Here is a 16,408-nt window from a genome sequence, read left to right on the forward strand (position 1 = left end):
CAGCGAGGTCTCAGATGACTCAGGGGATAGAGGATAAAGGATCCTTGGAAGTAGCACTCATTGGATTTAGGACACTTAACTTTCTTACTCTCTTCAACTCCCTCCCTTTGGGAGAATAAAGGAAAGCTCTCAGAACTGGCTTCCCAATTTATGTGGAATAGTGATGAGGAACCAATCTTGATAAGGACCCAGGAGACCTCCCCATTGTCATTCTTATGGTGATTTCCAATCTTCCTTACTTGATGACTCCCTCCTCCTGAACTGTTCTGTACATTAACCGTCTCTTTCAGGATTGTGCTCCTAATGGACCGGCCCTTCCCTCTCAATCTCATTTGCTGGGTCATCTTCATCTTCCTGGCCTCTGAGCATCAGAGTGCCCCCGGCCTTCCTCCTTAGACCTCTTCTTGTCTAGATTTGTGTTTAGGTCATGGGGGAATCTCATCCAGATCTAGGGCTTTAAATCCAGGGCTTTTATGAACATATGACACCTAATTTTGTATCTCAAGCCCTAACTTCTCTCCTCCCCCTTGAACTCTAGATTTGTATATCCATAGTCTATCCTATATCTCTACTTGGAGGTCTAATAATCATTCCAAACTTGATATGTTCAGAATTAAACTTTAACACACACACACACACACACACACACAGTGCCGAATCCCACTTCACCTGCATCCTTGGCCATTTCTGTGAATTACTGCCTCACTCTACAAGTTGTCAGACACAACTCCTTTGATCATCCTTGCCTGTACTCTTTCCCATACCTGAAACCCAATCCATCAGCAAGTTTGGTTAGCTCTGCCTTTGGAACACGTCTTGATCCTGAAATGTCTTATCATTTCCAGCACTGCCACCTGAGTCCTGTCCGCCGTCATTTCTCATCTGGACTTACAATGGCCTTGGGATTGGTCTTTGCATTTCCGCCTTTGTTGCCTACAGTCTCTTTCCACAAAGCATCCAGAGTTATCCTCTTGCAGTGTAAGTAAAGTCATATCACTCCTCAGCTCGAAACCCTCCAATGAAATTCTGACCCTTGCTACAACACAGGTGAACCTTAAGGACTTTATGCTGAGTGAAATAAGCTAGACGTGAAAGGATAAATCTTATCCGATTTCACTTATATGAGGTACCTAAAATAGTCAAGCTCACAGAGACAGAAAGTAGAACTGTGTTCACCAGGGGCTGGAGGGAGAGGGAAATGGGAAGTTATTATTCAATGGATACAAAGTTTCGATTTGTGATGATGAAAATGTTCTGGAGATGAACAGTGATAACGGTTACACAACGACATGAACGTACTTAAGTCCACTGAACTGTACACTTATAATGGTTAAAATGGTAAATTTTATCCCCTCCAAAATTTTTAACCCTCCAATAGCTTCCCATCTTACTCAAGGTCAAATCCAACGTCCTTACCAAGGCCTATAAGGCCCTACACCCTGGAGCTCCTGTCACCTCTCTAACCTCCTCTGCTACCACTCTACTCCATCACTCTGCTCCAGCCACACTGACCTCCTTGCTATTCCTCAAATAAGCTATAGACATTGCCACTCAAACATGCCAAGCCCTGTCCTGCCTCAGGGCCTTTGCATATGCTGTTCTTTCTTTCTAGAATATTCCCCCCCCCAGAAGTCCATGTGGTTATCTCCTTTATTTCATCTAGTTCTCTACTCAAATGTCTCCTTTAGAGCAGCAATCCCTAAACTATCACCCCATACCACTTCCATTGTTCACAATCCCTTTACCCAGCTTTATTCTTTAGAGCACTTATCAAAACTAACATGTTTCTTTATTTGTTCAGTTATTGTCTGACTCTCCCCACTAGAATATAAGCTGAGAACAAGGATGTTGTCTGCTCCACTGACAGATCCTAGTTCCCTAGAACAGTGTCTAAAATATAGTAGGCACTCAAAAAATATTTGTTGAATGAATAAATAAGTGAATTTTACCTATTCTCAGCAAGTGCCAAAAGATAGTAAACAAAGAGGCTATTTAGATGACTGACTAACGTCTGGACAAGTAAAAAGGATTCTCTTTGAGGAGGCACGCCAAACCCAGTTTTGTATTTTTTGTTTTATTTTTCTAAGTGTGAAAAACATGTTCATTATCAAAAATTTGGATAACAGCAAAAAGTAAAGAAGAAAATAAAAGCTACATGCTTCCACATTTACCACTATTGATATAAGGGAGTTTCATCCAAATTTTTAAATTTATATGCGTTTTTCTTAGCCTGGGTGCTCTGAAAAGCAGAACCAAGGATTGCAGTGCCGACACTTTATTTAGGAGATGCAAGCACAGGGCTGAAGGGTGAAGAGAAGAGACAGCATGAGGCAAGGAAAGATGCAGAGTAATGTAGTGTGAAGCTTTATCGTGCCGGCCATCTCTTCATGACAAGCTACAGTGAGACACAGCAAGTCACGTTGCAGATGTGTTCACTTAGCATGAGGGACTTTGGGAGGCTTGCAAAGACAAACCACACTGGAACAATCCAAGGAATGGAGAAATATTGGGAAAGTATCACCGAATTCCTTCTGATTCCATCCTGTCTCCTAATTTCTATTAGTCAAAGCTCACCCACATGGAACTAACTTTCCTCAGCTTCCAAGTTACATCATATAGCCCCTTGGTGGCTTCATATGAAACCAGATCCTATGTCTCATGGTGACATTTCAATGGAGTCTGGAGGTAAAGAGGTGACTTGGTGTGGTGCACCAATCAACGAAGAGAAAGAAGAAGGCAGTCAGGAGATTTTGAGAAGTTGCACAAGATTTGTATCAAATTTGATATTTTAAACAAAACTGGAATCATACTATTCACAGTTTGTTTTCATTGAGACACAATTCACATGTCATCAAATTCACCCTTTTACAGTATACAATTCAGTGGCATTTAGGACAGTCACAAAGCTTTGCAACCACCACCACCACTATCTAATTCCAGAACATTTTCATCAATCTAAAGAAATCTCACACCCATTTGCAATCATTCCCCAAACCCCCTCCCCTCAAATCCCCCAAAACCACTAATTTACATTCTGTCGGTATGGATTAGCCCCCTCTGGATATTTTCTGTAAGTGGAATCATACACCATATGGCTTTTTGTGTCTGGCTTCTTCCACTCAGCATGTTTCCAGGTGCATCCATGTTGGAGCGTGCATGAGTAATGCATTCCTGTTTATGGCTGGATAGTATTCTATTGTAAGGATAGACCACATTTCATTTATCTACTCATCAGTCGATAGAAATTTGGGGTATTACCACTTTTTTGCTTATTATGAATAATGCTTCAATGAACATTCATGTACAAGTTTTTATGTGAACATATATTTTCAATTCTCTCGAGTATATACCTAAGAGTGTCATATTTTCTTAGGGGTTTTTTTTCATATTTCTTTTTTTTATTTGAAAACTGAACGTTTTAAGTAATATAATGAAATAACTCTGGAAATACCAGGTTTTGTTGGTGTTCTCGCTCCTGACTGTTGTTGTCTGGGGACTTTCTGAGCTAATCTATAAAGTCTATCCTTTGTTGTATGTGGCCACTAAAGTATCTGCTTGGTGTAGTGGCCAATTTCTTTAAATGCCTAGAGCCAAGAAGTTCCCCAGCCTTTGTTGAACGGCTCTATGTGGAGAGCATGCTGGGGCATGCTTTCAACACTCAGTTGAAAGGCAGTTCACAACTCCACCTTGGCCTTCACTTACTGCTGACACAGAGCCTCAAAGTGAGCCAGAGCTGAGAGCGCAGGCCCTCCTCATGCCTACCTGAGCTCGCACACAGCCCTGATCAGATGCACAACCGTAGCATGCACACGGCCTTCTAGATCCCCAGTAATATCTTGGAGCTTTTCAAAGCCCCCTGTAGGCATCGCATTCCCTAGACTTTCCTTTCAAGCTTTTGGTTATTGTTTGCCCAAGGTTATCCAACACCTGAGGCAGCCAGTGATTTTGCCTCTGACTGCTCTTGACAAACACCCCTGGGGAAAGGCTCTTCATGCTGGGCAACCTCTGGATGAAGTCAAATAAAGACAGCCTAGTACGTGGGATCTTCCAGCAAACCAACCACCAGACAGGTCAAATAATGACACTCTCTGGGGATGGGGCTTTGAAGGAGCTCCAGCCCAGTTCTGCTTCCTCTGGTGGCTGCCAGGCTACTGGTTTTCAACATGATTGTGTGATGTTCGTTTTCAAGGCTACTGCAGAACTGGGAAGAGGAGGATGGAATACAACTAATTAAAATGCCACAAAGCTCCCTGCTTTTACTGAAATCCAGTCACTTTTCTTGAATCAACATTCTCTGGTTGATTCTGACAATCTTCCCAGTTTTCTCATGGCTTTAATGGGACTGAGCATTTTTTAGAAGTCTTTACTCTGCTATTTTCTCAGACATCACTCACAGGTTTTTTTTGGTTTTGTTTTTAAATGGTGCATAATTATTGACTATATTCTCCACACTGTACATTTTATTCCCTTGAATCATTTATTTTGCAACTGGAAGTCTGTACCTCTTAAACCTCCCTCACCTATTTCTCCCCTCCCCACAACTCCCTCTCCTCTGGAAAAACCCACCTGTTTGTTCTCTGTATCTATGATTCTGTTTTATTTGGTTTTTTTTTTAGATTCCACATATAAGTGAAATCATACAGTGTTTGTCTTTTTCTGTCTGACATTTTTCACTTAGCATAGTATCCTCTAGGTCCACCCATGCTGTCACAAATGGCAAGATTTCATTCTTTTTTATGGCTGAATAATATTTCATCGTGTGTATATGTATACATATATATATACACACATACATACATACATATCACATCTTCTTTATCCATTCATCTATTGATGGGTACTTAGGTTGCTTTCATATCTTGGCTATTATAAATAATGCTGCAATGAACAGAGGGGTGCATATATCTTTTCTAATTAGTGTTTTTGTTTTCTTTGGATAAACACCCAGGAGTGGAAATGCTGGATCATATGGTAGTTCTATTTTTAATTTCTTGAGGAATCTACGTACTGTTTTCCATAGTGGCTGCACCAATTTACAATCCCATCAACAGTGCTCAAGAGTTCCCTTTTCTTTGTATCCTCACCAACACCTGTTATTTGTGGTCTTTTTGATAATTGCCACTCTGAAAGGTGTGAGGTGATATCTCATTGTGGTTTTGATTTGCATTTCCCTGATGATTAGTGATGTTGAGCATCTTTTTATGTACCTGTTGGCCATCTGTATGTCTTCTTTGGAAAAATGTCTACTCATATCCTCTGCCCATTTCTTAATTGGGTTGTTTGGGTTTTTTGATGTTGAGTTGTATGAGTTCTTTGTAATATTTTGGGTATAAAGCCCTTATTGGATATATCATTTGCAAATATCTTCTCCCATTCAGTAGGCAGTCTTTTCATTTTGTTGATAGTTTCCTTTGCTGGGCAAAAACTTTTTTGTTTGATGTAGTCTCATTTGTTTATTGTTGCTTTTGTTTCCCTTGCCTGAGGTGACATATCCAAAAAATACAGCTAAGACCAATGTTAAAAAGCATACTGCCTATGTTTTCTTCTAGAAATTTTGTGGTTTCAGGTCTTACACTTAACTCTCTAATCTATTTTGAATTTATTTTTGTAAATAGTGTGAGAAAGTAGTCTAGTTTGATTCTTTTGCATGTAGTTGTCCAGTTTTCCCAAAACCCTTTAGTGAAGAGGCTGTCTTTTCCCCATTGTATATCCTTGCCTCCTTTGTCATAGATTAATTGCCCATATACAAATGGGTTCATTTCTGGGCCCTCTATTCTGTTCCATTTATCTAATGTATCTGCTTTTGTGCCAGTACCATACAGTTTTGATTACTGTAGCTTTGTAGTATAGTTTGAAATCAGGGAGCATGATACCTCCAGCTTTGTTCTTCTTTCTCAATATTGTTTTGGCTATTTGGGATCTTTAGTATTTCCATACAAATTTTAAAATTATTTGTTCTAGTTTTGTGACAAATGCCATTGGTATTTTGATAGGGATTGCACTGAATTTGTATGGATAGATTGCCTTGGGTAGTATGGATATTTTAACAATATTAATTCTTCCAATCCATGAGCACAGTATATCTCTCCATTTGTTTGTGTCATCTTCAATTTCTTTCATCAGTGTCTTATAGTTTTCTGAGTATAGATCTTTCATCTCCTTAGTTAGGTTTTATTTCTAGGTATTTTATTCTTTTTGATGCAATTATAAATGGGATTGTTTTCTTAATTTCTCTTTCTGATAGTTTGTTCTTAGTGTATAGAGATGCAACAGATTTCTGTATATTGATTTTGTATCCTACAACTTTACCAAATTCATTGATGAGTTCTAGGAGTTATTTGGTGGCATCTTTAGGATTTTCTATATATAGTATTAATATTATGTCACCTGCAAACAGTGACAGTTTTACTTCTTCCATTCCAATTTAATTCCTTTTATTTCTCTTCCTTGTCTAATTGCTGTGGCTAGGACTTCCAATACTATGTTGAAGAAGACTGGTGAGAGTAGGCATCCTTGTTGTGTTCCTAACCTTAGAGGAAATGCTTTCAGTTTATCACTGTTGAGTATGATGTTATCTGTGAGCATGTCATATATGACCATTATTATGTTGAGGTACATTCTCTCTATACCCACTTTGTTGAGAGTTTTTATCATAAATGGATGTTGAATTTTGTCAGACACTTTTTCTGCATCTATTGAGACGCATCTATTGATATGAGATGGTCATATGATTTTTATTCTTTAATTTGTTAATGTGGTTGATTTGCAGATGTTGAACCATCCTTGCACCCCTGAGATAAATCCCACTTGATCATGGTGTATGAGCATTTTAATGTATTGTTGAATTCAGTTTGCTAATATTCAGTTTGTTAATGGATTTCACATCTAGGTTCATCAGTGATATTGACCTTAATTTTCTTCTTTGTGATATCTTTGTCTGGTTTTGGTATGATGGTGGTACTGGCCTCATAGAATGAGACCTCTGCAGTTTTTGTGGGTTTTTTTAATTTTAGATTTTATTTTATTTTTATTTATTTATTTTTGGTTGCATTGGGTCTTCGTTGCTGCGTGCGGGCTTTCTCTAGTTGTGGCGAGCGGGGGCTACTCTTCGATGCGGTGAGTGGGCTTCTCATTGCTGTGGCTTCTCTTGTTGAGGAGTACGGGCTAGCTGCGCAGGATTCAGCAGTTGTGGCACGTGGGCTCAGTAGTTGTGGCTCACGGGCTCTAGAGTGCAGGCTCAGTAGTTGTGGCACACGGCCTTAGTTGCTCCACAGCACATGGGTTCTTCCTGGACCAGGGATCGAACCCGTGTCCCCTGCATTGTGCCACCAGGGAAGTCCCCACAGTTTTTGAAAAATTTGAGAAGGATAGGTGTTTACTCTTCTCTAAATGTTTGGTTGAATTCCCCTGTGAATTTTATATATTAATTTTTTTTTATTCATAAGCATTTTTCATATCCTTAAATATTCTCCAAAAAAATAAATGTTAACAGATGCATAATGTCATCCTATTGATATTTTATATAATCATTTTTTATACTGAACTTTTAGATTATTTTCTGTTTTTCCTCTTTATAGCTAAATGCCTTGATAAATATCCTTTGACTATATCTTGGATTACTTTCTGAATCTAAGTTGATGAAAATGGGACTACTGGGTTAAAGTATATGAACATTTTTTTAAAGTAAGTTAGGAAGTAATAGAATGTCAGCTGCAAGTGACAGAAAAGCTAACTAACAACTGGGATATTTATTGCTTATATAACTAAGATGTCTGAAAGAAGGCAGGAAAACTCAATGATGTCATCAAGAAATCAGACTCTTTTATTTTTTTCTCTAACATTCTCAGAATACTGACTTTTCATCCTTGTGCTTGCTGCTCATGATTGCAAGATGGCTCCAAGCATCACACTGTCACACAACCAAAATTCAGGAAAGCGGGAATATATGAAGTCAGGAAAGTGAGAGAATCTCCTCATATACAGCTATCCTTTAGTTAGAAAAGAAAATCTTTCCCACAAACCCTCTATGGGAATTTCCTCACTGGCTTATTCCCAATACTGTGTCAAATGGCCATCATTAACAGTTGGGAGGCTAGGAAAACAATATCTTTCCCTTTCCAGATTCAATAATGAAATAAGAGGTTTGATATAGCTTCTGTGTAGTCAACTGTATTACACAGCAGAAGTCACAATAGTGCTGTGTAACAAATCACCCCAGAATTTAGAGGTAAAAAACAATAAACATTTTTTCTTGACCACATCTTGGATCAGTTGAATGGCTAAGCTAGATTGGATTTGGCTAGACTTGCCTATGGTTGGGCTCAAGTCTGCTCTATGTTTGGTCATTTTTGTTTGTTTATTTTTGTTTTCACTTTTCATTGTAAAATAAAAATAAAGAAAACAATACAAAATAAATATATATCTTAATGAATTATTATAAAACAAACACCCTTGTAACCACCACCCAGGTTAAGAAACAAAACTTTGCCAGACACCCAGAACTCTCCCTATGTGCCCCATCACAAATATACCCCTCTCCCTCCCCACAAATAACCACCATTCTGACTCTTACAGTAATCACTTCCTTGCATTGGTTTATGGCTTAATCATTCATGCGCACATCCATAGACCCTATGGTTTAGTATTTTTTTTAATTGACATATCATTTAAGTCCTTTTTAATATACAGTTTCCTTCTCTCTACTTTTCTTTTCTTATAATTTATCTGTTTAAGAACCTGGGCCTATTTATCTATAGAATGTCCCACAGCCTGGATTTTGCTGACTGCATATTCATAGTACAACTCAGCACATTCCTTTGTCCTTCATATTTCCTGCAAATAGGCAGCTGGATCTAGAGGCTTGAATAGAATCAGGTTTAACCTGCTTTTACTTTATGGCAAGTCTATAGGTGATATCTGTTTTTCACCGCTTTTTTGTTATGTTACCAGCCTTTAATGCTCAATGCCTACACCGATTAATTCATTTGAGTTGCAAAATGATAATAAGTCTATCATTTCACCTAACTTATTAAATAAATTACTTTTTAAGAGAAAACACATCCTCTCATCTACTAATGGCTACGCAGTGGTACAGCTTATATGGGAAAGGTGGGATAATGCTTGTTTCTTTTCCTTTGTTTATCTAGTTTTCAAAAGAATGAATTAACTCCCTATTATCCTCCAAAGGAGGCCAATTCGTTTATTATTATGAATTCATGAATTTGAATATATTCAATGTGTTTTGATCCATGGCAATTCTTATCCTTACTGCAGCTTAAATTTTCTTATCTTTGACCACTGGGAACTTCTTCAAGTTGACTTCTATGTCACTTTGACATAACCCAAATTGTCTTTGACAGATTTCTTGCTGTTCGATATGACAAAATGTTCCAGGATAATTTTTGCCACAGATTTGGAATCAGTCATTTCTTAAAGATGTCCTGGTTTTCTTTTAGTGGAAAATGGCATTTCATAACCACAATCTCTTATGCTATTGGATGGGTTGATCAATATTTCTGGTCTTTTATAGTGAACAGAACTAGGAAATCTATTTTTTTTTTTTTTTTTTTCAGAAATTGGTTAGGTATCAAGGGGAGGTAGAAAGGAACTTGATTAGATACCAAGGGTGGGGGAATTCTTTTTTTTTTTAGACACCAATTGTACTTGAACATTTGTTATTTTATTTTATTTTTAAATTTTATTTATTTTTGTCTGTGTTGGGTCTTCGTTTCTGTGCGAGGGCTTTCTCTAGTTGTGGCAAGCGGGGGCCACTCTTCATCACGGTGCGCGGGCCTCTCACTATCGCGGCCTCTCTTGTTGCGGAGCACGGGCTCCAGACACGCAGGCTCAGTAGTTGTGGCTCACGGGCTCAGTTGCTCCGCGGCATGTGGGATCTTCCCAGACCAGGGCTCGAACCCGTGTCCCCTGCATTAGCAGGCAGATTCTCAACCACTGCGCCACCAGGGAAGCCCGGAAATCTATTTTTTAAGATGAAACATTTCATGAGTTCACTCATGAACTCATGAAAGTGGAAGTGATATTGGAAGTGATACTTCCAATCCAAATTCAGGACTACAGGGCTATTCTTTAATCTCTTTTGTATTACTCCTGAATCTCCTTTGTCCATAACAAGAATTCTGGTATGGTTCTCAAGGACATAAGGAATGACAGAATATCCCATGATTGCTCATTTACTTTATCCTACATTATACACAGAACCGTTTCAGAATAGTAATACTCAGAATAAGCACCACCAACTATGTTACTAGAAACAATTTTTTAAAATTTTGCATACCCTACCCCCATTCTCACTTCATTTTTCTTTTAATTGTACTACATCCATATTGTCAAAACATACAATCATCACATACTATATTCTCTCTTTTACTCTTATTTGGTCTTCAACTACAAGTAACTATATATGTAATGCTCACCATAATTCCTTATATCAAAGTCTCTCTAGTCATTTTGGTTACCTAAAGCTTGTTCTCTAATAGATTCCTGAGGAAAAACTCATAGGAAGAATATTCCCTAAGTTCCTTCATGTTCATAACAGCTTCTCTGTGTCCTTGAAAGTCACATTTTCTTTACTTGGATGTCACAATATATAATACTATTCCATTTTCTTCTGACATAAAGTGTTACGATCAAAAAAGTCTAATAACAATCTTACTTCCCTTATAAACCACATATTCTTTCAGCCTAGATGCCTAAAGGAGTTTTTTTCCTTTTTCTTTAAAATCCAGAAATTTCACTAAAATTGGTATTGGTCATTCAGTTCAATATTCTCATATGTGTAGTGTGCACTTTTAACATGTACTTTTGAATTTATTTTATTTCAGAAAAATTTTTCTTGAATTATATTTAGTATTTGTTCAATTCTCTTGCTTTTCTTCTTCAGGAACTTCTGTTCACCATATGCTGGATCTTCTTTGTTTATATTTATTGAATAGTTGTATTGTTTCTCAAATCTTGATCTCTTTCTTAATTTATTTGAAAAAATTTCCTTATTTTTACCTTCTATTTCTCTTAAGGCATTATCTGTGTACTTATTCACTGGATTCGTTGTAGTTTAGCCTTCATTTATTTTACTTCTATGTTTTTCCTAATTTCTGTCACTTCATTTCTGAGTTTTTATATTTCTCATTAATTTAGTCTTTCGTATTCTGTATCATTTCTTAATGTCTTTTAGCTCATTTTGAAATAGTACATTATATTTTGCTTCTTTTTCTTTCTTTTTTTTAAAGCAAATATTTCTGGCCTGCTTTCATTATCTGTAGGGATATTATTCTGCTCCTTATTCTAATTTTTCTTAGAATAACTTTGTATAACATTTGACCTCTTATAAGGAGGTTTTTACCAAGGATAACTTTTTTAACTTCACAAAGTTACCCATTCTGTTGTGTTTCATGTAGTGCAAAAATATAACAGCTTGCTTTGTGAGAGTTCCTGGATATGTTCCCCTCATCCACTTTTATCTGGACTTTCTTTCCTTCAGCGCTATAGTGACTGTTCTGCTCAGTTTTAATCCCACTCCCAGCAGTATCCTCAGGGAAGGGCCCTGTCCTCAAAGGGAGCCCTCACTGGTGAGTTTTGAGAGTTCACAGGGGCTAGACCGCTCCACACTTTTCAGGACTTACTGCAGGCCTGTGTACTCACCTGCTAATTGTAGTCAGCACACAGTTTCGCTGTTGTTCTAAAACTAGCTTGCTGAGCTTTCCAGTGAATACTTGTTAGATATTTTAGGGGTTTCTTGTTCTCAGGTTTGTTAGATGCCCCACTGCTTTTTCTTGTGACTATCAATGATTTCTCCTCACCTGCTTGTATTTCAGAGTCCGCAGGGATCCCTTCTCACCTGGTTTTGTTGGAAGAAATCTGTGGGTTTTTGGTTTTGCTACTCAAGTGCTCTCTGTTTTTATGCGGAGATTAGGCAAGTTCCAAACACTATTCTGCCACTGCCATTTCCACCTTCCCAAATCCACGTGTTCACTCTGGGTCTCAGACTGAAGGGGCAGGAGCACACAGGGGAAGTTCTTCTTGTGGTAAAACGAGAAATGCAAGAGAACAAACTTGAAACCAGAGGATGCTTAAGCCTCTGCTTGCAGGACACATTTGTTAACGCTCCATTGGCCAAAAACAGCCACAAGCCAAGCACAATATCAATATGCAAGAAAGTACACTTTGCTTCTAGGAAAAGGAACTACAAAATCATGCAAAGAGCATGATGAGGAATTGGGAACAATAATGCAATGTTCCACACCAACCAACTGCATCTGCCCCAAAGGCTTTCTCTAAATCTTGCTAAATTACATTCAAAAAATGGTTTGTTAATTTTACTTCCATACATAGATATGAGAGTGCCCATCACACTACTACACTCATCATGATTGAATATTTTAATACATTGTTGTTAATTTAATAAGTAAAAAATATGTATGTGGTTTAATATTCAGATTGCACTTTTCATTTTTGTGAAGTTTAATCTTTTTTCATTAGTTTAGTAAGCCATTTCTTTTTCTTCCTTAAGGACTTATCTCCTCATGTCCTATATCCATTTCTCTGTGGCAGACGTTGCTTTTCTTGTTGATTTATAAGACCTCATTTCATAATAAAGATTTTAATCTTTATCTTTCATATTTCTTGCACAGACTTGTTCCAATTTGTCATTTTCATTTTGCATCATTTGTCTAATTCTGCATAACAAATCGCCTTAAAACTTTGTGTTCTAAACCAAAAAACATTTACTATTGCTTACAAATCTATGGGTCAGCAGGATGTAGCTGATGACCCGGACCAGGTGTGGCTGATCTCGGCTGGGCTCATTCATGCATCTGCTGTCAGCTGGTGGCATAGCTGGGGAACAGATGGTCTAGGATGGTCTCACTCACATACTGGCTGTTGGCTCGCTGTCAGCTGCTGCAATGGGGATTAATGGGCCATGTTACCACCATACTTTTTTACCGTATTTATATTATTTAAATATAAAAAGTGTATACATTTTTAAATTTTATATATTCAAAGTTATCATTTTTTCTTATGTGATTTCTTTATTGTTGTTATGTTTGTAAAGTTCTTCCCCAATCTCAAGGTCTGGTAAATATTTACTTACATTTTCTTCTGCATTTGTATTCTTTTATTTATTACCTCTAAGTCTTTAATCCATTGGAAATTGATGGGTATGAAGTGAGAATTTAAATGGTTGTTTTTCCACATGTAGTTAACCAATCATCCAAGCACTATTTATGGAATATTCTTTCCTCTTCCCATGAATTGATGACATCATCTTTTATCACAGAGTGGATTGTGATATAGTCCTTGGTTCCATTTTTGGGCTCTTGCCTTTGTTCCACTGATACATCTGTCTATGGATTCTTGTACTGCCCAAATCTATATAGTCAATGGGTGGAAGGAACTCAGAGTTGGGGGGAGATTATCATAATTATTTCTGTAAATTAAGTTCATACTGTATTAGCCATTCTGAAGCCCAGGGTTCAAGATGAGCTCTGAAAGTTCAGGAGGGAGATGGGGGGATCAATCCAGACGTCTCAGAGGGCAGAAGTCTTTGAGCAGAGGGAGGGTGCTTAAGAAGACAAATATCCTAACCTAGCATTTGTTGTGAAAGCAGAAGAAAGACATATAATTACAGTCTTGATAAGAAGAGAAACCCTTGGCTTTTTCTGCCATTATCTGAGGTACCCAAGATGCTCCTGCAAGACCCAAGTCCTGGAGAGCCTTGTGACCAACGCATGCGCAGGATGTAACTGCGCAGTTTGGAACAGCGGGCTCCAGTCTTTCACCTGTGACAGAATATGTATTATTTATTGATTTTCCTTTGAGCAACAGGCTTAGTGAAGATTATCAATTCTCTGGGGGAATAAACATGAAAAGGATTCCCCCCCTCAAAAAAAAATCTATCAGTCATGCTCTGTGGAACCGCCTTTTCCCACTGGGTCGCAGGCTCCATTAGCTATGTATATACCAGTCTGATTCTATAACTTTTCATCATTTTAGTTATCAAGACGGTTCCTCTTCAGTTATTAAGCTTCAGCTCTGTTCAATTTAAAATTTCAATCTTATATTTGATCCAAAGCTTTCCTCTTTGCCTCTAACGCAGACTAGATCACAGGCTTTAGAAGATTTGGGAGTGGGGAAGTGGAGGGGAGACAGGGTCTTCTCTTTCCCACTCCCCTCCCTCCCTATGCTTACCCTTCTGGCTTTGGAGGAAGAGGAAGAAAAGCCAAAGCTCAATACGCCTCTTTGTGATTGCCAGTGGCAGGACTGTTGTTCCCTGTGGCTGACCAAGTGGCCCTGGGGCCTGCCCTGGCACGGTGCCAGGAGGCTTCTGGTGGTCCTTTAAGGAACGTGTGACTTCTTCTTCCAGCCAACCCCCAGGTGACAGCCTTGGACAGCATTTCTCCAATGCACAGGTCTGTCTGCCCAACATATGGCCATCCTCCTTCACATCTACGGCCCCCAAACTCTAGGGCCCGTGAGCAAGAGAGGGATACATCCATATTCTTAAACCCAGAGCTTGACAGGATAATCCTACTCAGGTCACACCAGCCTGTTATATTTCCATACTACAGAAACTTCCTTCTTCTGAACCCAGTGCCAGGTTCCTGCAGAGTTCAAGGTTGACGATAGCCCTGGACTATACATTAATCTGGGCTCTTGATGCCCCAAGTCTCTAACATACAGGTTATACTATATTTATTTTGACTGCTTGAGTTATTAAGTACTTGTCTCACTATAAGATCTTAAGATTCAACAGAGAGGTGGACTCACTTTCCTAAGACTACGGACCAAATCAGCACCATGCTCATATTAGAATGTAAAGTGTCAGAACATATGACCCAGGATTTTTCCATCAGTAGAGGACTGCTCGGGCTTCCAGAATGACAGGAGCTAAGAACCTGGGCTTTGGTGTCAGATCTCAGTCTGAGTCTTGGAAGAACCACTTCCTAGCTAGCTAATCTTGGACAATTTACTTAACCCCTCTTAGTTTCAGTTTCCTCAACTGGAAAATAAAGATAATAATAATAGTATCTATTTTATAGGGTTATATTGCTTAAGTGAGATCATGCAAGAAAACCTCAGTGCCTGGTACCTAATGAGTTCTCATTTATGGTAGTTATTGTTTTGTTTGTTTTTGTTTTTTAAATTGAGGTCTAATTGACATATAACAATATATTAGTTTCAGGTGCATTACATAATGATACAATGTTTGTATATATTGCAAAATGATCACCGGAATAAGGCTAGTTAATATTCATCACCACACATAGTCGCAAAAGTTTCTTTCCCCTGGTGATGAGAACTTTGAAAATCTACTCTCTTAGCAACTTTCAAACACGCAATACAGTGTTATTAACTATAGTCATATGGTAGTTACTTGTGTTCTAAACAAGAGAATCTCCTCAGGCCACTGTAAATTCAAACATGCCCAAATGTCACTGCCTTACAGATGGCTGAGTCATGTGTTATTGGGGTTAACTCCCAAGCAAGGGATCAGCGTGTAGCTGTTGTCCTTCCACCTCTGCAGTGGTTGTTCCATTCTGGTGGTGAGACAGCATGGGAGTGGGTGTGAGGAGGAGTGTCTATGGGTCAATACGTGATCACATTAATCTGCATATATATCTGCAGATGTATATATATATTTAATGTATATATATATATTTTTCAATGTTTTTCAGCTGCAGAAACTATGTACTAGAAAACTATTAAAATATTATTTGGCATTTCTCAATACTGAGACCTACTGCCGTACGACAAATTGCCATGTAGCGGTCAGGAGAAGAACAAAGATTATGAGACAACTGACCCTTTAAAAAAGTCATTCGTGGGATGTTCATTATTCACATTGCATCCGCTCTCAACCCACCCCCTGGGTTTCTTATTTTATGCTTATTTCCAGATTAACAGCCCAATTAGAAACCTGTTGACTAAGGCGGTATTAAAGGCAATGACCCTCCTTCCTGCTATCACGTCGCCCCTCTAAAATCATCCTTAAAAGCATAGGAAAGCGGCACGGGCGCTCCCATTCCTGGACAAACTCTGCCCCCTAGTGTTCATTCGCACACGTGCGCACCAGCAGCCGAGCGTCTCCTTTGTTATTTTTTCCTCCTGGGACTTGAACCGAAGACGCCTGTCACCACCACACCCCTGCCTCCCATCAGCCTGCTCTGTGTAGATAATCCACCAAAAGGCTCAGATGTCATTTCTGTCTCACGTATTTGAAATTAATGTAGCCCATCAATCTCACTCTGTGGTAGAAAGTGTTTCTCCTCAGATTGGTAAGGATACGTCTCCGTGCGGGCGGGAGAGCAGAGCGGGTGTCTGAGGTCTCCTAGACCTCCCGGGGGAGCCGGGTTAAGGCGTGCCCAGGAAGTGGAGCCTCGGCCAGGCCACG

At 38.8% G+C, this 16,408-nt stretch overlaps 1 protein-coding gene across 3 annotated transcripts in view; it reads right to left on the reverse strand.

Annotated features, from left to right (window-relative positions):
- TMCC3 (transmembrane and coiled-coil domain family 3) overlaps positions 1 to 16,408 on the reverse strand; it is a 396,600-nt gene that overhangs the window by 70,856 nt on the left and 309,336 nt on the right. Inside the window, exon 6 of one of the 3 annotated variants that reach the window (XM_082350449.1) lies at positions 9,575 to 12,915. The exons of the other annotated variants lie outside the window; for them this stretch is intronic. Within the exon in view, the coding sequence (XP_082206575.1) occupies positions 12,880 to 12,915 (36 nt within the window). The 3' untranslated portion in view covers positions 9,575 to 12,879. Of the gene's footprint in view, positions 1 to 9,574; positions 12,916 to 16,408 lie in introns of those variants that run through there. 3 annotated transcript variants of the gene reach the window in all.

Source organism: Balaenoptera borealis (genome assembly GCF_965194805.1).
Source record: "Balaenoptera borealis genome assembly, chromosome: 13".
Taxonomy (NCBI): domain Eukaryota; kingdom Metazoa; phylum Chordata; class Mammalia; order Artiodactyla; family Balaenopteridae; genus Balaenoptera; species Balaenoptera borealis.